We start from the raw sequence: 23,953 nt of genomic DNA, 5'->3' as shown, positions 1-23,953 counted from the left end.
GTATTTCAATTTACGGCGTCTAATTGAACACCAATAATATATATATCTAGTCGTAGCAAATATTTCTCATTAATAATTCCTTTCAAGTTGATGCTGCATTGTTTTCAAAGAGGCCAAGATCAGACGACGTTGGCAACTCGCTTTGATTGTTTTTATATCTTTGTAATTATCAAACAGACGTTGATTGGTTTGGTATCCGACTTACAATCTTGTTTAAAAGTACTATCAAAAGTAAACCAAATTGTGATTAATTATATAATATTTATGTATATTAAATATCTTTATTACACACGTAAAGTTTGAGTGAGTCAGTGTAATTTCACAACAAGGCACAAGGGACGTGACTGCTTACTTTTTAAAGTTAGCGCGATGAAGTTAATCTACGTATATAAGGCGAAATACCACTCACTGATTAATCACGAAATCTCAGAAACTCTCGCACCTACAAACTTGAAATTTGGCAGGTAGGTTCCTTAAAGAATATACGGATATAAAATATACGGATTTCACGTAACTCTATCCCTTAGGGGGTAAAATTGGGGTTAGAAGTTTCTGTGATAGGCCTATAGTGGGGCACAGCTAGTTGCAAATATTTCCTACCTCGTCATTAAATACGTGCGTTGGTGGCCAATTTGCCAACCCACCTACCTCTTGTAAGTAAAAAAGAATCTCAAATGAGAATAGAAAAATTATGTACACAGCATCGACGTCTGACAGTGAGGCATAAAACACAAAACAAAATTCCTTTAATACATGCAAATTCCTCGTTCGAAATATAAATTAACTTTGTTGTTTCTTCTTCGTGACTTTCTTGTTAATTAGTTCTTTGGATAAGTCAAGATAACACGTATCTGATTAGTACATAATTAGGAGATTTAGATTGACAAGTAATATCTTGGCCTTAATAAGGCTTGACTCTGATTAATCTCTTATTGTAAAATATATGGGTTTTTTATAAAATCGGTGTATGGACCGGTAAACCGGTGGCCCAGTGATATTTAGACCCCATTGCCACTGTAAGACAACATTGACGCTGTAGGAAATTGAACCTCTCCTTAGATTGCTGTGCCACCAACCAGGGAACAAAGATTTTATGTCTTGTGCCTGTGGTTATACTGGCTTACTCACTCTTAAAACCTAAACCCAAAAATTCTAAGTATCTACTGCTTTTTAGCGACAAAATATCTGATGTGTAGAGGGGTAAATAAGTAACCTTGACAGACTTGGACAAAACCCTATAAAAATAATATTTCTTAAAGGTTGTCCAGCTATCAACATATATATTACCACTGACCATGACCATGATAATAATTAATTCGTTCACCAAAGACATTAATGTTGTGTTACTTGTGCCTACTCACTAGCTCACTGACTCATCAAACCGGAAAAAATATGTAGTAATTTTTGGCTGTAGAAGTACTAAGTTTTGGTACCACCATTATATATTATTACCAGCTTTCGCCGGCGGTTTTTCCGAACCGATACGACTTGGAAACCTTCAAGAAAACAGCGTACTCCTTCCTTAAAGGCCGGCAACTGCAAGCACCCCGGTGTTGTAGATGTCCGTGGGCGGCGGCAGTCACTTTCCATCAGGTGAGGCTCCAGCTCGTTTGCCACCTTTCATATAAAAAAAAAAGATATATAACTATCACCACTTTACATCTGAACGAAATTTTGCTACTAAATAACAACTCCCCTGATTTTATTAAATAGCAAAATCTCAAATCCACATTATACTGGTACTTTTAATGATCGTTTTAAATTTATATTCTAATTTATTTATAAACAATTCTAGTCATTGAAGAGTAAGTAAGTAATTTATGTACTTTTTAAAAAATTACCCGTCACATTCGTAAAAAAAAACGTCATTGTGAAACTGTTCCTACTATCGTAATTACCAAAGGTCATTACCGGCAGTCATTTCCACCGCACGTCATTAGTTTAAAATCATTTAAAAACATGCGTATCATCAACATTTATTATGGGTAAAGTGTAACGTACCTATTGACCTTGTTTTAACTATTATAATAATCGTTTATATTCTAAAACTAAACTTGTAAAATGTACCCTGAACTTGTGTATTTTACATAGAAATAACATATTGACGGCAAGTATTGTTTAATCGATACTAGATTATTAAAACAGACGTTGACTATGAACTTATAACCTTGAATAAGGGCAATGATAACGAACACAAATATTTATAAATTATTCTTGTATTTAAAGGGCCAGTGAGCCAGTGTATTTACAAGCACAAGGATCATAATATCTTCAATTCCACAACAGCGTTTCTACTGAGTAATAAGTATAAGTAACTTCTTTCAATGTATATTGCGGTAAGTGTCCATCTGCCATCGTATTAGGTCTTTTTGTGGTCACCACCGCCCATAGACAATGGCGCAGTAAGAAATATTAACCATTCCTTACATCGCCAATGCGCCACCAACCTCAGGAACTAAGATGTTGTCTCCTGTGCCTGTAGTTACACTGGCTCACTCACCCTTTAAACCGGAACACAAAAATACTGAGTACTGTTGTTTGGCGGTAGAATATCTGATGAGTGGGTGGTGCCTACCCAGACGGGCTAGCACAAAGCTTTGTCGGCCTTCCTTTTGTGTAAAAAAAAATAACAAAAACATGACTGACTTCATATTCTAATTAGTCATCTGATATTGCCAATGCATTGCTAAACGTAACTTATGCACTTGTGTAACAGCTTGCTAATATATGTCGTTTATGTTTACACACGCACACATTTGAACATTTCACCGCACACGCTCAACTGATAGAGCATGTATACACACGTATACTGAAATGAAAATAAAAGACGAACGTTTACGTACGTATTAAGGTCTAATTTCACACCAAAACATAACGACACTTGTGGTACATCACTGCAAATAAAATTAACGTAACTCGAAGGAAATGTATCCGTCTCGGCAAGTCGGACGGTTAGCCAATCAATCCAATCATCAAGGCAAACATTTCTCAACTTAGACTAGCTGAAGCAAACGATCATAAGTTTCGATATCTGTTAAGAATTAAGTTAAAATTATGGATTTAATGAAAACAATTGAAGAACTTATACCTTCACAATTTACCGCGATACCGCTTTTTAAATCTTTTCCCCTATGTTTTAGTCAGCTCGTGACCACAGCAGGGGTCTCTGTCGAAACATCCGGCGAAACAAAAGGTATACCAAATATAGTACCGGAAATGATTATTGAATACAGGTTCGATTACGAGTTTTTGAGGTAACTAATCCAATCTCTCTCTTATCAACAGGTACATGAACATCTCTGTGTCTGTCACTTGCGGTTGTATTCTAAAATGAATTATGAAAGTAAAAAACAATTTAAAAAATCGTTAAATTAAATGTAACACAATTTAATTTTGAAAAAGTAAAAAACAACCGTTCCATTACATGGAGCAACGCTTGCGCAGCTTGTTTGCCGGCAAAATTACTGCAAAAAATATCATATTTACCTAACGTTATTTTAAAGTTTATTAACTAACGTTTTTCTACTGGGTTATCATTTAATTTATAATATTCACATCATTTCATATTCACAGCAAATAATATACAACATATTAAAAACGCGCAAAAGATATTCTACCTTTTCCAGGCTTTGTACTACTGTTGATAAGATTTTGTGCAAGCCTATCTGAGATAAGCAGTACCCGCTTATATCAATAACATTCTACAGTCAAGCATAACTGAGCCAAAGTGAGCCAGTGTAATTATTGGCCAAACTTAACATCTTACATCTCAAATTTGGCGGGGCATTGACAGTGAAAGGAATGGATAACATTTCATCCATTGTCAATATATATAATTGCTAATCTCTTCCATCTCAGTCGGTAAATAAATACTTAATATAAAACTTTATTTATAGTTTTATCTTAAAGTGTATTCTGATTTACAAAAATTATTGTTACTTACTTTCACAAACAATTAACAATGACCTCATTGATCTATCATTGTAGTTAACATATTACAATATAACAGTATTCATTTAAGAATAACAATACACAAATAACTATATGTACATTGTATATATACATGTAACACAATACACACATCAGGTCAATTATTGATAACCTATAAAGGCACATCCACACATGTCTAGTCGCGTTATAAATTAAACTGCAGTAAACATTGTAAAGAAAAATTTATCGACTTTTAAAAATCTTGCTCGGATACATAAAAAAAGGACTGAAATATTATAAACAATATATACAATATATTCCTTTTAATGTGATAAATATAAGATGTTATAAGTGTATCAGAATTTTCCATTGTAATATCACTATTGAATTATCTGTTATCATATACAGCGTTATACAAAATTGTTGGAAATAGTTGGAGCTAATTGAACCTCATTACTAGAACTACTAGAACACTTGTACGTTTCGTGTGTGAATACGCTTAAAATATATATTGGCATTAATAACAATCGACATTGACTTGTATAATTAGGCCTTTATGTAAAAAATATATGATTTTCCTTATAATCGCTTTGCTGATAGTTCGTACAACGTACCAACGAGCAACACACGGTGCATAGTAACATTGTGCTGCTCTGTCCAATCGAACGTGAATCGTGTTATACAATAACATATTAAAATAAACGACGCAATTAAAGAGTATTTAAAATACAGCTTTAATGTATTTTGTTATTATGACTTACTAAACGAACGGTTAATGTAAATGATAGCATGAAGTATGTGGCGCTACTGTCGCTGTTCTTGGCGAATGTGGTGAAAGAGCCGACGCCGCTAGTGAAAGTGGGGAGCGGTCTAGTGAGGGGGCGAGTGAGTGATAATGGCAGGATTTATCAGTATTTTGGAATACCGTACGCTACTGTCACTGAGAAGAACAGGTTTCAGGTACACTGTTTTAGTATATAAACAATTTTATGGTCCACTAATACCAATCCAAAAATTTGGCAGGTTGTCAACTCCATCGACATTTTTAATTACAAAAATATTAGTCTTCTATTTCATATCATTCATCGTACCTTGGAAAATATAATTGCCTTAGCTGTTTTTGTAATGTTGAAAATTGTAAACAATAAAAAAAATTACAAAAAAAACCTACTTAGGTTTCATTTTGAGGTCATTTAATCAGAAATTAAAATTTAAAGATAAAGTATTATAATAAAATCCAAATGTAATGTAAGGAAACCTGCCTGTGTCTAATTTCAACGAAATTCTGCCACATGTGTATTCCACCAACCCGCATTGGAGCAGCGTGGTGGAATATACAAAAGACGACGGCAAAGACGTACTATTATTCGATCATACGTCCTTGTCGATTTAATAGGCGCGGTCTTGTCAAATATATATAGCACTTTAGTATATAGTGTCTGTATGTACGTAATTCAAATGACCCTACAACGTTTACCCGATTTCGTAAATCATTCGTTTCTAAATTATTAATTCTTTGACAAATTCTTTAAGACAAACCCAATCATTTTGTAAGATTTGAAAATGAAGTTTCGATATATATAGGGAAAATAAAAAAGATCTTACGAATACTACTCATTGTAACAATAAATAATACTAAAATTTTTCTTTTTGTAAATTTATAGTCAAAATGCAATTTATTTCAATCGTAATTTTTCAATGGATATAATATTAGCCAATACAATAGCCAATGAATTGGCTATGTTATCGTGCTACTCAGTCTAGCCTGCAACGAGAGTAAAAATATCTGAACGTGTCACGTGTTTCGTTTGTAACATTTTTCCTGCGTCTGCAGTTTGTAAGCGTCCAAGTAAAGTAGGTAAAATGAAGTCAAGGAAAATGTCACGACTGCCAGTAATGAAGGTTCTTCGTACATCTATGCGAGTACTTGCCCTCTAAAAAGTTTTGTTTTACGAGACACTGCTAAATTTTATATTTTAAATATTTGATACATAATATTAATAGGTATAACCTAATATTATAAATTTGGAAAAGTATTTAAAAAAAAAAGCATTTTACGTTCGATAGGCTGATTATTGAGAAAGATCAAGGATAATTTAATCACTAGGTTTTAAAAAAGGTTGTAGACCATGTCGTATGACACTACCTACATGGGCAGTCACTGCAACCCGCGTGGAGTAACTATTATTATTCATAGATTAATACGATCTCACGTGAAGTGTAATCTCAGATCAGCTCTCATAACGCAGATCTCTCAGGTTGGTAAACTACTTGAGTAAATTGGACTACTTTTAGTAACGTAACTAGTAAACGTCAACACAGGGCCTGAACGCAACAGAAGTAATAAGCAGTAAATGTGCCACTGCTTAGCCAAGACTTGACCTCTTGAGGAGAAGATTTTGGAGCTTATTCTACCACAATGCATCATTACGAGTTGGTAAATACAGGGATGGATGATTTCGTGAGACACATGCAGATTTCCTCGTGTAACTGGCTTACTAACATCGAGATCATTTATAAACATAAATGAACCATATAAAAACTAGTATTTGAACCTGCAGTCTTCGATAATAACTCATCTTATATTCTGCACGTAAGAACGGATCTTTATTACACCTCAAATGTTCATATCAATTTTAACTTAAAATTAAATCTGTACATCTTTTGTTATTTACAATTTAATTATATATCTTTTCAGAAAAGATAAACACGATGATCGAGTTTTAAAGTACCGTTCCATGATTTCAGGCTCCATTGCCGCCACCAAAATGGGATGGCATCTTCGAAGCTATCAACGAAAATGTCCGATGCCCACAAAAAATGTTCGGTCCGATCATTTTAGGTGATGAAGATTGTCTAAAATTAAATGTATATACGCCAGCTACAATATCCCCAAGAAAACCACTCCCTGTAATGGTATTTATTCATGGTGGATGCTTCTTAGAGGGAACTGGTTCAGCATTTATTTATGGTCCAGACTTCATTGTCGAGCAAGATGTAATTTTCGTCGGTATTAACTACAGGCTGAACGTAGAAGGATTCCTCTGTCTTGGTATAAAAGAAGCACCTGGAAATGCAGGTCTAAAAGACCAAATAGCAGCTTTGAGGTGGATTCAAAAAAATATCGCTGCATTTGGAGGTGACCCTAACAATGTAACTTTGTTTGGTGAGAGTGCCGGATCTGTGTCGACTTCTTATCTCATTCTATCACAGGCAGCCAGAGGATTGTTTCACAGAGCCATATTACAGAGCGGTGCAACGATAGCTCCTTGGGCAATCCAGCATGACCCTATTAAAACAGCCAGAACAATAGCGCAAGAATTTGGTTATTCGGGAAGCAATCCTCATGAAATTTACAAAGTTTTATCAACTAAGTCAATCAGCGAATTAATATCTGCTATTAAATATTCGAAGCGAAAAAAGCTTGTAACAGCTGAAACGTTATTCGTACCGTGTGTTGAAAAGGATATACCGGGCGTCGAGTCCGTTATTACAAAATATCCAAGCGAAATATTGAAAGCTGGTAACTATACAAAAATGCCTATAATCATTGGTTATAACGATAATGAAGGTATATATTTTACTGGTACGACCCACGGGAACAGCATAAAGAATGTTGACGAAGAAGTGAACCTGGACGATATATTCCAGAGTGATTTAATATTCCCGTCTGAGATAACTAAAAATGTTACAGTTAAGGCTGTTCTAGACAGATATTTTACACCAACAAACGATGACCCTATAATGAACTTAGTCGATTTAATATCTGATGTTTACATAAAATATCCAACGGCTCTAGAATCCACGTTATATGCCAAGACAACAGATCAGCCAATTTATTATTACCTCTTTAAATATAATGGATACATTAATATGCCAAAGATTATATCTGGTTTCATGTTTAAGCCAGGTGCGTCTCACGCGGATGAACTGTTTTATTTGTTCAAACCTCACACTTTTCCATTGCCAACTAGATTATTTGAAATGGATATGATAAAACGGATGGTGACGCTTTGGACAAACTTTGCTAAATATAGGTAAGTTTATTTGATTTTTGACAGTTCCCATATTTTTTCCATTTAAAAAATTCCAGGGATATCGATTTTTTATTTAAAAAAGTCCCCTCCAATTATGCCTGTGCTAAGAGTGGGGACGCCAATGGACCAAGGGGGAAGGATCGAACCTGTGACTTTTTACAGAGCTAGGCCGGACGCCATTGCGCTATTAAAGCAAACCAATAAATGTCTTACTGCTGGGAAAAGGTCTCTTCTCTCGAAGAAAAAGTTTGGCACTTATTCTAATTTACGTTATATACACATTTGGAAGAACTTCATCTAACATATCCAGGTTTCCTTGAAATTTTTCGTTCACCGCCGAGCACAAGATGAATTATACAAAATTAAGCAGATTATAATTCGGTGCTTGTCCGCGCTTAAATCCACAATCTTTACATAAATAATTTAATGAAAATAAATTCAAGCTCTCGTAAATATTCAGGACATAATTATTCATCTGTTTATGGGCACATATTTCGGTGGAACTGTAATGTCATAACTACAGCAAAAAACCATATAACAAAATGAAATTTTGATGAATCCATTATAGATTTTTCTTGAAATGTTGACGCCCAACCCGTCGTATCGTCGTAACAGGTACATACAGGTCAATTTGTCAGTAGCTTGTACGTTATCCGTTTACATAATCGGTAACGGAGTTACTATGTAGTAAGTAAATATTTTGATAGAACTGTTTCTGATTGCAATAAAACATACCACTTTATAGATAATAACACCTTGGCAATAATCGCTTCTTTGGCGTTTCAATTATAAAATAATTGCGGTATAAATCATGAACACATGGAATTTTGTTTCCCCTGTGAATACACGATCTCGAAATGAAAAACAAATCAAAGCACTAAAATAGTCACCGTGTTTTGATTTCTTAAACAATTTATTCTACGCAGTGTTGTTCCTGTGTGTAGTGCATCTATGCTATTATTTTGATTTACGTTTTCAACGTTTTTATTTCCACATTACAATCCGAACAAAATGTAAATATATTTTAAGAAGTTGTTTCGTCATATCTTTATATATAAATCTTCTATATGTTTATGTATCACTGAAATATTTTTTCTCGCTCGATCTTCATCCAAATGAAGCGAGTGCCACATACACCTGTATATAGGACGCCTAGCGCGCCCTCGTAAACATAAGACCCACTGACAAATCAGCGGTACTTCTCAGACTCTTCCGCGGGCGTCACGAGATCGCTATAAATCGTATCGGTATCGTGACCAAGTATTACTGAGCTCCTGCTAAACGGAAGCATCCATTTTGATGACTTATTTTACGTGTACTTGAAGTGTCAGGAAGGTTTAGATTAGACCCGATATGTGACCGATCGGGACATAAATAAAAATCTTATTTCACCTGAACGAAGTCGGGACGGGCAGCTCGTATGTTAATAAAACTTGACGTTAAGAGGCAGCTCTGGTAATATCCATACATATGTCTAATCATAAACTGGTCTAACGAGGTTAATGCGAGATTTTGCACGAATAGATATAATCATATAAACACGAAGGCCACTCATATTGATTAATCAGGTATAGCGGAATGAATGAAGAATGGTATGAATTATCTGTCATTTTACCTTGGTAATAAGCAACGGTAAAATTATATTCTCTCAGAAAATAGGTTGGTACCATTTGACGGTCAACGGCAACGCGTGCTCATTGCTAAAATCAAATAGCGCGCGTTTCCCGGCTTCCTGTTACACACTTCCGTCCTTCAATGAAATCACTCCCACAGATTGCAGGAAAGCGAGAGGATAGAATATAACAACGTGGACGTCACGAGAAAATAAAACTATATTTTCTTAAAATAAAACATAACAATTGAATAATAATCTTTATTAATGGTTATATCTTAACCACGGTATACTAAAACCCATTCTCAAACTATCTATTAACAGTAGATACCCGACATTCAATATGCCTACTGAATAAATATAGAGTACATATGATATACCTTTGTCATCATAAACATGGTCACATCTCGTCTGAAACACTGAGTAGAAGTAATTCAGTGAAATTTCAAAATCGGATTATTTTATAATATAAATATAAAATAAAATTCGATGATATATTATAATATTGATCTTCTGGAGCATACACAAACAATGTATTATCCTTTCTGTCTCCAAATTAAGAACACACACAAATATAAACGTCGCCCTACGTCTTACGTTATACATATTATACCTCAAATGAACACTAAATAAAATTAAAACTTCTTAATTTCCTGCACTTGAGGAACATTTAAATCAGCATATTCTCCGATATACGTAATTAATTTGAAACATCTTACAAAAACAACTTGTTGAAATAAGTTGTAATTAGTACTCATTTGTATAAATATTGTTTGAAATTGATGTAGGATTGAAATATCAAGTACCATGTTAATCTAAAGTAAACCACTTTTATGACCATACGACATTTCATATATTAGATCAAAGGTACGAAATGATTATGCCTACCGCGAAAAGTAAGCTTACAATCGAACGAAAATTTAAACAACTCGTCGCGTAAATAAATATTCGTCGTCAAAAATCCAAATTAGTATGCCACTCACGTCCGTGTTATTATATTGACAAATTTATTTACGCCCGTAGCGCTGGATGGGATGAATGCAAAATTAATTTGTGTATGAAATCACGAAATGTGGTCGGTCGGCCATAGTTGTGCGCGGTTTAGAAATGTTCTATTTTCAAAAGAGGGAACAGATAAAATAGTCTACAATGGACACGTTTCGTTCAGGAAACGTAAATCACGTAACGGTGAAAATGTGACTTTATTTTATTTTGAGCCGATTTAAAAAAGAAGAAGGTCCCTATATTTGTTTGTTCTATGTGAATGAGATATCGTCGCCAAATGTTAACCGAAAATAATTATTATTCTTTTGATAATCTTTATTGAAAATGTATATATCACTAAGAACAATATCAAATTAAATTAATTTAAAATAAAGTTATTTTTAAATTACAGTAAACAGTAACCGTGAACAGGCTCTGATTCACCATTGTGGGTTCAAACCCGGGCGAGTTTATAATTCAATTCTTTCTCGGCGGTGGAGGAAAATATCACGATGCACAATCAGGTTGCATGTGTCGTATAAAATTTACCACGTGTGTATCAAACCAACACGCATTGGAACAGCACGATGGAATGAACTCCAAAACATCTCCCGGGATAAGAGGAGACCTTAGCCCAATAGAGGGACATTTACATGTTTTAACTATTTTTAATTAATCATTTGATTTTTCTAGTGACCCCACGCCAAAGATCACGAGCCTCCTTCCAGTGCGGTGGCGGCCGAGTCGAGCATCGAATCCCATAGCTCTCATCATAGACAGTCGGCTCACCACCGCGCCCATGTGGGATGAGAACACCATGAGCTTTTGGAACAACATGTATACTAAATATAGAAGAAAGAATTACGGGTTTAGTAATAAAAGCAAAAGTGATATGTTTTAATAAATAAAACCATTCTAAGAATGACATGCGTACTCATTTTACTTCTATTTGAACTATAACACGTTTAACACGCGAATGAGGAAGCTACATATTACTTTATTATAATAATTTCAAGGATAAGTTCTAGTTAATTGTTTTATGTTTTTCTTATATTTGTTTTTACTATTTTATTCATTGAAATTATAACTGTTTAATTCCCAAATAAAAAAATAATAAATAAAAATGAATAAACTTAAAACATTGATTTTATTAAATGTATATTTTGTATAAACATTTAATATTATGCATAATTGATATAATACAAATTTATTTCATTTTTAGTTAGACAACCAACAGTAGATAGAAGATCAATTTAAAAAAAAAAAATACATTTCAAAATTATCTTGGAAAATGTTCTTCTGTTTACAGGTAGTCTCACCTTGCACAATTACGTTACACAATATGTATTAAAAATGTAAATTAAACATAATCAATGACTACAGTTGAGATGTCTAATACATTTCTTTAACTATTATACAATATTTATAAATAATAATTAATAAAAACCAATACAATATACCATACAATTGGAAATGAGCACAGATGAAATTATTTATTTAGTATAATGTTATAGCAACATCTCAAAGTTAAAGTAAAAGCTTGCTCTATTTTAGGAAATTCACTTAAAGACTTCCGTTAAAGTATATTTGTAACTTATTGAGGTTTTTCCGGTTTATATATCTTTAAAGATAAATATTTTTTTTTTATCCTTGATAAATAGGATTCGTAAGTATCACGTTAGTGTAGTACTAGGTACGAGTAGATGTAGTTTTCATCTATACAAGTCAGAAACTCTGATTCTGACTCTCTCTTTCAGAAACGGATTTAGGACGAGGCATTAGGGGCAACAGCTTCAGAGTTCCCTAAGAGAGCCCCAAATAATTACATAATAAAAAAAACATAATTCCAATAAGTTGACATTTTCAATACATACAATATATTGTTACATATACATATATATGTTACCTATATAATATATCCATTTAATTTGCCAAGCAAAAAACTATTGTTTAACACAACTGACAGAAATTGATTTTAAAATGACGCCAAATAAAGCTGTAGAGGCCACTAAGTATTAGGGGCCTCCACAGCTTTCTTGCCTAAGGCCTCTTAACCTGGCCCTTTATACAGGCTTTATAAAGGGATCAGATTTACGATTGTTAAACAACAGCACACTCATAAGCCTACCCATCCAAAAATTTGGAAAATGATCTCCTTCTTTTTTTTATGGCATTAGTTGGCGGACGAGCCATGGGCCACCTGATGTTAAGTGGTCACCACCGCCCATAGACAAAGGCGCTGTAAGAAATATTAACCATTCCTTACATCACCTATGCGCCACCAACCTTGGGAACTAAGATGTTATGTCCCTATTGCCTGTGATTACACTGGCTCACTCACCCATCTAACCGGAACACAACAATATAGAGTACTGTTATTTGGCGGTAGAATATTTGATGAGTGGGTGGTACCTACCCAGACGGGCTTGCACAAAGCCCTACCACCAATTAAATGAGAGATGCAATAGTGTGCAAGTGTGTGACTGAAACTCAAGTGCACTGTCCATATTCTCTCTCTAAATTCAATGAAACGTGAAATCCCACACAATCACAAAGAGTCCAGGCGCAAGACCTACGCTTTAACTTGATATAAGCAAAAACTTTTAAGTAAAAAAAAATGAGTATTATTCCTTACAACAATTGTGTAAAAAACTCCACTTAGTTCTTTCGACGACTCTTCTCATATTTAAAGTTTATCAGTCAAGACTTGCGTTGCAATCTGCTCAATCTGGACTTGAATAAAGCTAGTATTCAATAAAATTAGTAAAAAGTCAGTTGAAACCAATTATCGGTTTAAAAATTAAGCAAAACGTACTAATCTGATCTCATTGCTTTTGACTCTCTCAAACAGGATTGTTTCCAATTGGACTGATTGCGAGCTTGTGAAACACAATTACTCGATAATGTTAATCTAATGTATACTAGAAGGCGCCAATTGTAAAGAATAATTGGTTCATTTAAACATCAGTGACATATTTGAACTACTAACCATAATAATAGTTCATATACAATATCTGGCCGTTGTAACGTACCGGAATTTCAGATCACGATTGATTAATTGAAAGGGGAAAAGTATAGATATTGTGTAATAAGTAGGGGAGAATAACTGAAGAATTATTCTTAGAACTTGTATCTTCTTATAACTCAGAGATGAGTCACTAAAATTTTGATAGTAGAGATACGAGATTGGACTCTAAAGCTAGTGACCGAACTACGTGGATAAAAATAAAGGCCATTACTCTATGGAGAGGCCCTTGATAAATAAATAAAGAAAAGAATAAATATATAATTAAGTATTAAAATTAATCATGAATTTGGTATAATTAAATAAAAAGTTTTTTAAGTATCATTTTATTAATACATAAATTACATGCTCTTTAATCGTACCACATTATATATTGAATGAATGAATGAGATTTATTAATTACATTGAATTTTATTAAGGAAATAAAATGCTTAATAATATTAAAATACTTAGTAACAATTATAAAACGAAATTAAAATATTTTATATATTTCTTGAGCGTTTAATTTGAGTGTACGATGTAATCAGTTTATTTTTGTAATTTAAATAGTATATTATATAATGTAATTATCAAAAGAACATTAAATAATTAACAATAAATTTACGAACGTCAAAGATCCATTTCGTAATGAAAAACAATAGTCATTTGTGTCATCTAACGCAGCTTCAGTCTCTCTATTAAATGTTGTTATCCCATCAAAAACATAAATGTAAAAATGAGAGCCAAGTCCAATACGTATTATGATATACACCTTGGTTGTTGACTTCAACGATAAAAGAAGTGAGATCTAAATGGGTGCCAAGTTCAATGGTCCGTCCTGAAATTTATTTATAACTACATAAAATATCATTTCTTCTTATAACTTAGGATAATATATTGTAGCCTAAGGTCTGTCTTGGCTAGTTCTCATATACGAATTATATTATAGCCTAAATTATGTTTAAATTGAATTGTTGTTTTACGTGCGCTATTGCTGTTATCCACGTCCCAATGTACCTTCTCTATTTTTCCATTGGACCCATTCACCAGTCCTTTGCTGACATCAGCATGCTTGCTCGATACTATTCTTCCAAGCAATAAGGATCCCCGTTTGTAGCGCTAGAGTACAAACTTAAATCATCCCAGTTACGATATACATACTCTACTACAGTCTCACGAAACCTATTTTTTTGTTGTATACTAGTATACTCAAACAAAGAATATGCAATCAAATAAACTAGGCAGCTCCCATCGGAAGGCATTGGAATAATTCTTATGAGCGCGGTTGCCACTCGCTCCGACACGTCCGCGTCAAGGTTTTATCGCAACGCTCCTATCCCGCTGTTCCGGCGTCGCGTCGCGCTCTTTATACCGAAATGCCTATTATTATTATTTTTTAAAGTATAATGATTTTGCACCATTGATGTACGCTAAATGCCAGTTATAACGTAATAAATACGAAAGTCGACTATACTCATAAGTACTAAAACTGAAATATTTGGATTTAAAAAAATTAAGGGTGGTATTCAACTCGTTAAATATTGACGTGAAGACCTTAAAATCCACATTAAGACCGGCTGTCATAAGTTTTGATTGCTGGTTCTTACATCATTTTTTTTATAGTTATTCCAGGAACTAAATATATATAAGTGTTCCTAATAGACCCAATAAAATGAAAAATTATCATAAAATGATAAAAAATTACCAGTTTCAGATTTTTTCCTTTGTATTGGCCTAATTATCACCTGCATGCCAAATTTCAACTTTCTAGGTCACCTGGAAGTCGGTTATAGTTTTGATCTATAGGTCAGTCAGTGATAAAAATGACGATTTTTAGACGTTAATATCAAAATAACTGTTTGAGATGCGTTTATGAAATTTGGAACACATATGTATCTCGCGAATTTTTGAGTTATGAGGACGTAAAAAGAGGCTCCAAATGGTTCGTGTAATATTACACACGGTGCTGCTCGCCAGTTCTGTTACTTGAACTTGGCTGACAGGCTACCGCGTGTCTAGATAACAAGTCTTTGATACGTCAAAAGGCAATTCTTCCAACAAAAAATCTCGATAAGCAGGAAGTTAAAAAGCGATACAAAGTAACAAGTTGGCCGCTGACGGCTGTTTGTCTGTCAACTGCGCTTATAGCAAAAACTTGGACGCCTCGAGCGTTTGAACTTACGAAATAAAATATTTGAACTGAAAACGAGTGAAATAAGGGAAAATCGTAAATGTAATTGCGCTTTTGTAGTTTGCGAGATACTTAATATTATTATTTCAGTTAAAACAAACGGCTGACGTTAAGTTTTGTTATTTTTATCGTAACAGATTATAACTTGTTTGTATTATTTATAAACTTATTTGAGTAATATAAATATCGATGGTGTTTCGAAAATCTATAAATAAAAATAATAAATACACTAGTGAGTTTCTTACCAGTTCTTCCTTATCAAATCCACATAATGGACCGGTGATAGCATCAACTTAAATGATCTTGTAAAAAGCCTTCCTTGAATAGAGCATATTTTGATTTGATTTCGTAAATTATTTAATAGATGAGATTGCTCAGTGGATAGAACACATCGTACTCGTAAATCTCGGGTTCAAAACTTGACGATCTCCACTGATTTTGCTTGATTTCGAATTTGCTATGAATTAATGATAAAATGGTTATCGCCCCATTAGGATCTCGTTTTATTGATAAGCTTTTTTGTATATAAAATATTTAAAATCAGCTAAAGCATACAGGCTCCAAGAGGTTACTATCAGGGCAAAATCTCTTAGTTTCCGTAGTTAAATAGGCAAAGATAATTAAACAACCCTGAACGACATTATACAAACAAGGAACAACGTGAGGGTAGTTACGACATCAGCACTGTCAGCTATTCATGGTCAGCGACTCGGCAAATTAACAAATTAACAACTTTATAACTGACTATAGTAGAGTTAGTCTGTGGGAACAAGCTCGCTACTCAGCGCAGAACATAACCGCGAAATGGCAATTATATTTAAAGAACAGAAGAATCAAAACAGCGTATCGCTTAAAGTTACGGTGCAAGCTCGTTACGGTTCCACTCATCAGATAATCTACCGGAAAACGGCAATACTTCATATTGATAAGACGTCTTTCAATATATGACGATGTGAACAATGCTCTCTGTGAAATAGTAAATTGGTTTAGTGTTAATAATTTAATGTTAAATAGTAAAAAAACAAAATGTATTAAATTCACTACTCCCAATGTAAGATGTGTCAAAACGAGTGTACTTTTAAACGGGGAAGCATTAGATGTTTTAGAATCAACAGAGTTCCTTGGTATGACAATAGACTCTAAGCTCCAATGGGACCCCCATATAAATAAAGTGGCGAATGGACTCAGCTCTGCAGCCTATGCGGTAAAAAAAATAGACTTTTGACTGATGTGAATACGGCTCGCCTTACTTCAGTTATTTCCACAGTATAATGTCGTGTGGCATCCTACTCTGGGGTAATGCAGCTGACATTAATACCATTTTTGTACTGCCGAAGAGGGCTATTCGTGCAATTTATAACCTGGGCCCAAAAGATTCGTTAAGAGGTAAATTTAAAGAAATTAAAATAATGACTGTTGCTTTTCAATTTGTTTTTGATAATGTTATGTATGTACGCAAAAACATAAATGATTTTCCCAGAAATTGTGACGTACATTCTATTAACACTAGGAACAAGAATAAACTTGTTACTCCAAGTACCCGATTACACAGGGTTAGTAACTGTTTTTTTGGGGCAATGTATACGTTTTTACAACAGGATCCCAGAAAACGTTCAAAATTATTCAATTATAAAATTCAAAAGAATCGTTAAAGAGCGTTTATGTGCTAAAGGATATTACAACACTAATGACTTTTTAGTTGACTGCACACCTTGGGAATGAAATGATCGCCTGCAGGCTGTTTCAAATAGCTAAAATATAATTATTATTGTACATGCAAAATGAAAAAAAAAAACAATATCCCGCTGAGTTTCTTTCGCCGGTTCTTCTCAGGTCCGAGGTGTTAAATTCCGAACCGGTGGTAGATTTTTGACTATCAATAAGCAAGTGTAAACACTTCTACATTGAATAAAGATTTTTGACTTTGACTTTGACTTTGATCGATGAGATGTTCCGGTTTGGAGGGTAGGCAACTCCTCTTGGCTCGCAAGGTTGGTTGGTGACCACTTGCCATCAGGGGCCCTTTCGCCAGTTCACTTGTCTATTATGTAAACAAAGATACAAAGTGAGCTCTTACTGAATTGCTACAGGCTAACCCCTATTATTCTATTGTTTACTTTACATAAACAGATCGTCATGTTTGGAAAGTCCTGTGTCTAGAAATAGTCGAAATAACAGATTATAGATTCATGACTCGCATCCTTACTAAAAAACAATGTCTAGTATCGACACGTGTAAATATTTCGGATCGAAATCATACGTTAATATCATATTAATTAATTTATTCAACAGTCTCGTTCCTGACACAAATTATTGTAATAATCATTCTCGTCTTCTCTCTCGTCAACTTGTTTTAACTTACATACGTAATTTGTTCTCATATTTATCACGGAAGACCCAAAATAGTGGTCGTATACACAATGTCCTGTCTGCTTCTTTTATATTCAAATTTACTGGTGACAAGAAGAGGAATTGATATGTAATCATTCACCGCCATACGTTTTCTGTAACTTAACTATGAATATTTCTTGTTAAAAAAATCTGAGGACGTTTAATTTTAAAGACAATGAATATTTATTTAAAAAATTTTAGACGAACCATGAATAGCACACAATAAAAATGCAAAACAGAACTATGTATAAAAGGGATCTCTTAAAGAGATTTCTCTCAGTGCACCCAAAAAGAAATAAAATCATTTAGACGGATAAATAATTTTAATTAGTTGAATACCGAACACAACAAAAGTTTATTACATTTCACGAGGACGTTGTTTTAGTAAACGTTTGCATCACTTCAATATTCCTATTTAAAAATCAAAATTAATATATACTTTATTCAAGTAGACTTTTTGAAGCACTTTTGAAATGTTATTTTACAGAACTATATTTAACAGTAAATTTTACAATATTAATAAGTAATATTAATAATTAATATTCAACTACGGCTCTTTCTTAGTGCATATATACATATATATACAATTTACGACATTCATGGCAATATAGATTTATCATAGGCAATAATATCTTACGTCCCACCGGAGTATATTATATTCCAAATTTTAATTCAGTCGAGTCACTTTCGTCGTATTACAACATTTATGAAAAATAATTATACACATTAATTTCTTCGTTAAGAAACAAGATTTCTAATAAAGTTTAAGCAGTTTTATTATTACAAGATTTGCACGTGAATTAAGCGCAACGTCAAGACATTTTAATTTCAAGCGGAATGCAACGATCGCTTCAAGCAATGCAATTCCTTATAAAAGCAATTAATCCGGGCAAGTGCAAGTCAGCCCCGGACGCCCCCGGACCGGCCCGGGTACACGGGCTGTTAATCCGCGTAATAAAGAAAAATACCCGGAAAGCGTCGACTAATTTTTATAAACTGAGCAAACATGCAAATTGGAGGCGGACTTCCTCGGCCTTTTAATTCAAAAGTTATTTCATTTTGTTGGTTCCTGGAATTGTGGTAATTTAAGCATATCTTGCAGATTCTATTAAAAGTTTCATTATATTTTTGTTATTTATTTAAGGAAAGCGTATAATCAAATTGTCCAGCTAATGGTGAGTGATCGACCTTCGCCCGAAGATACTGATATTGAAAGACTAAAACACTCCCTATACTAACGATGCACCGGCAACCGCAGGAGATGCTATCTGCTGATATTAAGCTGACTCACTTACTTGTTAAATCGACACACAAATAGAATAATTGATTGGATGGTACCAGACGGGTCAGCTTAAAGACCTACAAGCCTACTTTGTTCTACTTATAAGGTTGTCTAAGCCAATATAATGACGTACCTAGTTGTTGTGATAAGAGTGCGTGTGTTAATGTAAACATTTAAATCTAAATACCACTGATAATTTATATGCACTTAAGCATTAATCATATTATATCAACAACAATCAATTCATCTTTAAACACGTCGTTGCATTATAGTAGTAAAGTAAAGGTAAATACCACCACTCCTCTGTAGAAGGTTTTAGACTTACGACCAAAGCTGGATCATCCTGTAAGCAACTGTCTAGCGACCCCGCATCGATTAAGGGCCTCTTGTAAAGTTAAACATTTGGAAAACAGATATTTATATTTCTTCTATTTGAATTAGGTAATGGTAATAACTGCGAATATAAAAAAGCATCGTAATTACATTGAGTTAGAAAATATATCTTTATGAAGTTAGAAAGGGTGAAGGGGCGAGACGTGCCTTGACTAGAGACCCCAACATGGTTATTCCAGCCCGACTTACGACGCTAATTCAATGTGCATTGTTAAATACACAAATGACAAAAATAACGACACAGTAAGGAATACTGTTCGTGAGGAACCTGACCTTACGATATTTTTACGAAGCACAAGATTAAAACTATACACAAATAAAATACAATAAACAGCCTCTTGAAAGAACCATACCTTCCAAAAAACAGGAGTTTGACCGGGATTAAAAACGCAATCTTCGGTGGCATAAATTACGCAAACAATTGAGCTCATAATTGAGTCCTCCGAATAAACAATGAAAATTTAATTAAAATCACTTTGATTGGCTACTAAATTATATTCATAGAAAAGTGAAACGTGATCTTACAAATTTCAAGTATAATTTCGAATAAATTTATTTATTGGTTTGGTTAGTTTGGAACATTAACGTCATGCCTCGGTTTATATTAAAAGTTAAAAACATTATGTTTATTTGAGTAACTGGGTCAACTGAAGCGCTTTGCTTAATCGGTCTTTTGGGAACAATAGCATTCTAACTTCGTATCTTCAACGCGATAAATGACGAACGTTTTTTTACATAAAAATAGAGAAAAGATTCTACTATGATACTTTATTTGAAAACATCAAGGAATTTCTTTGTCGGCTCACTTATGGAATACACATTATGATGAGGAATATATTTTATCAGTTAAGCTCGAGTCGGAGTCGGAAGTCTTAAGAAAATCGACCAGCGTTTAAAAATAGTAAGTTGACAGAGCAAAACGTGTAACAACAAAATCCTCATAAACAATAAGAAGATAAAATTTTATTTCGTATGCAGTAAATGTTTTATTATTAATTTAAATTTGCATTTTTTACTACCTGTTACATCTATTACCATATTACCTTCGGTTACTCTGTATACAAAAAAAAATCGAAACATCTCGATCTTTCGAACGTAACGACCATAAATGCAGTATCTTCCTTGACAAAAATAAATTCCAGAGATTCATTTATTCATAAAATTTAATAAACAGGCTTTTATTTTATAGTTTAAATAAAGAAACTACTAAACTAGGGCTTAGTAGTTAGTTTCACAAACCTTATGCCAGAAGTTTCGGAGAAGATTTTAATATGTAATATTATTATTTATGCTACGCTTCGCAGTTTCGCCCGCTTTCAATTTACATATTGACATGACAGGCGTGAATTTCATGTTCTTGTCTATAATGAAATTCGGATTGCATTCAATAAAAGATTGCGTCATGGTATGGTCACATGAGTACTTATTGTTTTTTTTTTTTATTTATTGTAGGACAGAAAACTTAATTTGTAACAGATTAGGAATTAAAACCTAGTAGATTACTTGTAAGTAATTAGTACTTGTGTGAGGTTTCCCGTTCTTCCATGTTACAATATTTTGTGTGTACAATGAATTTTTATAACGGTACAAATAACTTAGACCAAAATATGGGTATGTTTTGATTTGTAAGTTACAGAGAAGTTTTTTAAGAAGTCGTTGTTAAAAAACTTTCTGTTTCGTAATAGTTTTATTTTGAATATTTCATAAACAGAAAAAAGTTAAATACATATGAAAAAACCTTCACACCTTGACATAATGTAACGAAAACAAGGCAGTCAGCAAACGTGACATATTTCTAAAGCACTCACTAGTCACTAAGTTATTTAACCAATAAACTGCTTGCCTAATACATGTTTACTCGCGGCTAGGGTTGCCAGGCACTTAAATACAAAATCTAAACTTGGGGTAGAAGCTTAACATTTAATGTAATTCTATAACATGATTCAAAAACTTGAAAGAATGTTTTTTTGTGGGTTTATTTAGTTCAGAGATTTTGCCCTAGTGCCGGGCATACATTTATAAGACTGGAAATAACTGTTGTAAAAAAATTCTCTCGCTTAAAATATAATCTAGGTGATAACGGGTGATTTCACGGATGTCACGTTCCTACATTAAATCTGTGTAGAGCCTTTACCGATCTTGGACATTGGTTGTAGGAGCCATTGCTTAGGAGAAAGTAAGTAAGTTATTACAGAATTAAATATATTACTTAATCGATAATGACTAGTAATAGATTATATTGTTTTTAGTTAATTTTTAGAACTTAATTCAAAGCAATTCATGTCCTTCTACAATTCAAGGACATGTATGATATAATTTATATATTAAAGTGGGTTTTCGTTTTTTAACTGTTCATGTTTATGTATTGATTTACTGTTAAGTTAATCCTATCCGGCTAAATCTAAACGCCTGGCTACTCTATTTTCCTTTATAAAAAAAGGTGAAGAATGTCTAAATGTCTTTATTTTCATTAAAACCTTGCAAAGCGAGGCGTCATATAAAAAATATAACTAATAACATGCAGTCAGATAGACTGAAGTATTCTCGTTATAGCAGAATAAGATTTCTTTGTCAAAAGCCCTATGACAGTTGCACTTTATCTTTCAAACCGAAAACAGTTCAGGCATAGGACCAACGACTATACGTGCTTTCCGAGGCAGTGCTTGCAGGGAGAGTACAGACTTCAAACTCGTGGGTTGTCACTGAATTTTTTTGAAATAAGCACTCAATTAATTTTTATTATTATTATTATATGGTCTCTTTAAATATTTATCGAAGTTGAAGTGACTACATTAAATCAATTGAAAATCTTCAAGAAAACATTTCTTTTCTTTGATTGATGAAAAGGGTTAATATTTTTTAATGTATATATATGTTTATATTCCCAATCGTCACATATTCTAAAACAAAACAGCAATACCAGTATTGTTGTGTACTGGCTTAAAGGGCGAATGTGCCCGTATAACTACAGGCACAAGGAACATAGTTCCGAAGGTTGGTGGCGCATTGGCGCCAATTACATAAAAAAAGACATTTGTTCGGGCTTACATAAAATACTTTAACATTATTTAAACATCTGTTTTCGTTCGGTTTTTTTAAACAGCGCAAAAATTTAAGTAGGTTTTATAAATTTGAAGCCTTTATCTGTGACCTTGACGAAATCAAACAAATAAACCGACTTTATTACCAAAATCAGCTTAGCCGCTTGTACGAAGCTGTTTTCCTTAGTTTAAGTTTATTTTTGCAGTTAATTTTTGTTTTTAATTTAATTGTCTTAGTTAAAATATCAAATTTGGTCCCATCTAAAGTTATATCATTGATTTTTAATGCTAAAACGATTTAACATTTTAAAACTTTGATGTGTTTTTGAAAGAAAACATATAAAGTTTTCAAAACTTTTTCATAGCAATATTTGAGTCAGCGTTCCTAAAATTTTAAATTTACATTAAAATAATTGTAAAACAAAATATGACTAAAATTTGCTGTCATAAATAGATAAAAAATTATTTAAAAATTACAAATTATTATCTACTGCGTCGTTCGAACTTCGCATTAATCTAAAATGACATTTTTTTTTCCAATCTATTACAATCTTGCGAAAGATTGTACTTCACAAGATCTTAACGACTTTCCCTATTTGTGTAAGAGTCTCGAATACGCAGACAGTCAGTATGTTCAGACCAAGTGCGCACTACTAATGGATATCGGTGACTGACGTATTATAAAACTAGTCGCCACAACTATTTGCGAGAACTTTTAACTTTGCAATTAGTATCTTTGATTTAATTGGTGTATCGTTGGTGTGGAATCGGTAGTGGTGCTACCAGTATTTTTTTGTTAAATGTGAATTTTGACAGTTGCCTTTTTTTAATTTTTATTTATTTGATTTTATCGTTTTTTTCTTAAATATAAATGGTATATTTGATTATTGTTTCGCAATTAAAAATGTAAGTGTTACAAGTTTATTTGAAACTATTATATCTATATAAATTATGAAATATTTTATTTCACATTAAATCGTTCGTGCATCAAAGTCAACGATATTTTATTTCAAAATTATTATGGATATAGAAAGCTTTTAATGAAAACTTTGATTAATATATTATTTATATAAAACGAAGTGAACAAC

General features: G+C 33.2%; 1 protein-coding gene across 1 annotated transcript; it reads left to right on the top strand.

Annotated features, from left to right (window-relative positions):
* The first annotated feature begins 4,577 nt into the window (after positions 1 to 4,577).
* LOC113401031 (esterase FE4-like) lies at positions 4,578 to 11,486 on the top strand. The gene is made up of 3 exons (XM_026640740.2): positions 4,578 to 4,890; positions 6,679 to 7,967; positions 11,257 to 11,486. Exons 1-3 carry the CDS (start codon positions 4,720 to 4,722, stop codon positions 11,462 to 11,464), a joined length of 1,668 nt encoding a protein of 555 aa, XP_026496525.2. The 5' UTR covers positions 4,578 to 4,719; the 3' UTR covers positions 11,465 to 11,486.
* The last annotated feature ends 12,467 nt before the right edge of the window (positions 11,487 to 23,953 follow it).

The sequence above is a fragment of the Vanessa tameamea genome, chromosome 18 (genome assembly GCF_037043105.1).
Source record: "Vanessa tameamea isolate UH-Manoa-2023 chromosome 18, ilVanTame1 primary haplotype, whole genome shotgun sequence".
Taxonomy (NCBI): domain Eukaryota; kingdom Metazoa; phylum Arthropoda; class Insecta; order Lepidoptera; family Nymphalidae; genus Vanessa; species Vanessa tameamea.
This window is presented reverse-complemented; position numbering and strand designations above follow the sequence as displayed.

Bases quoted from the DNA above. Each gene is read 5' to 3' on its own strand.
- LOC113401031 (XM_026640740.2), top strand. From the start codon at position 4,720: ATGAAGTATGTGGCGCTACTGTCGCTGTTCTTGGCGAATGTGGTGAAA. The intron at 4,891-6,678 runs GTACACTGTTTT...CCATGATTTCAG, and splicing joins CTGAGAAGAACAGGTTTCAG to GCTCCATTGCCGCCACCAAA. The intron at 7,968-11,256 runs GTAAGTTTATTT...TGATTTTTCTAG, and splicing joins ACAAACTTTGCTAAATATAG to TGACCCCACGCCAAAGATCA.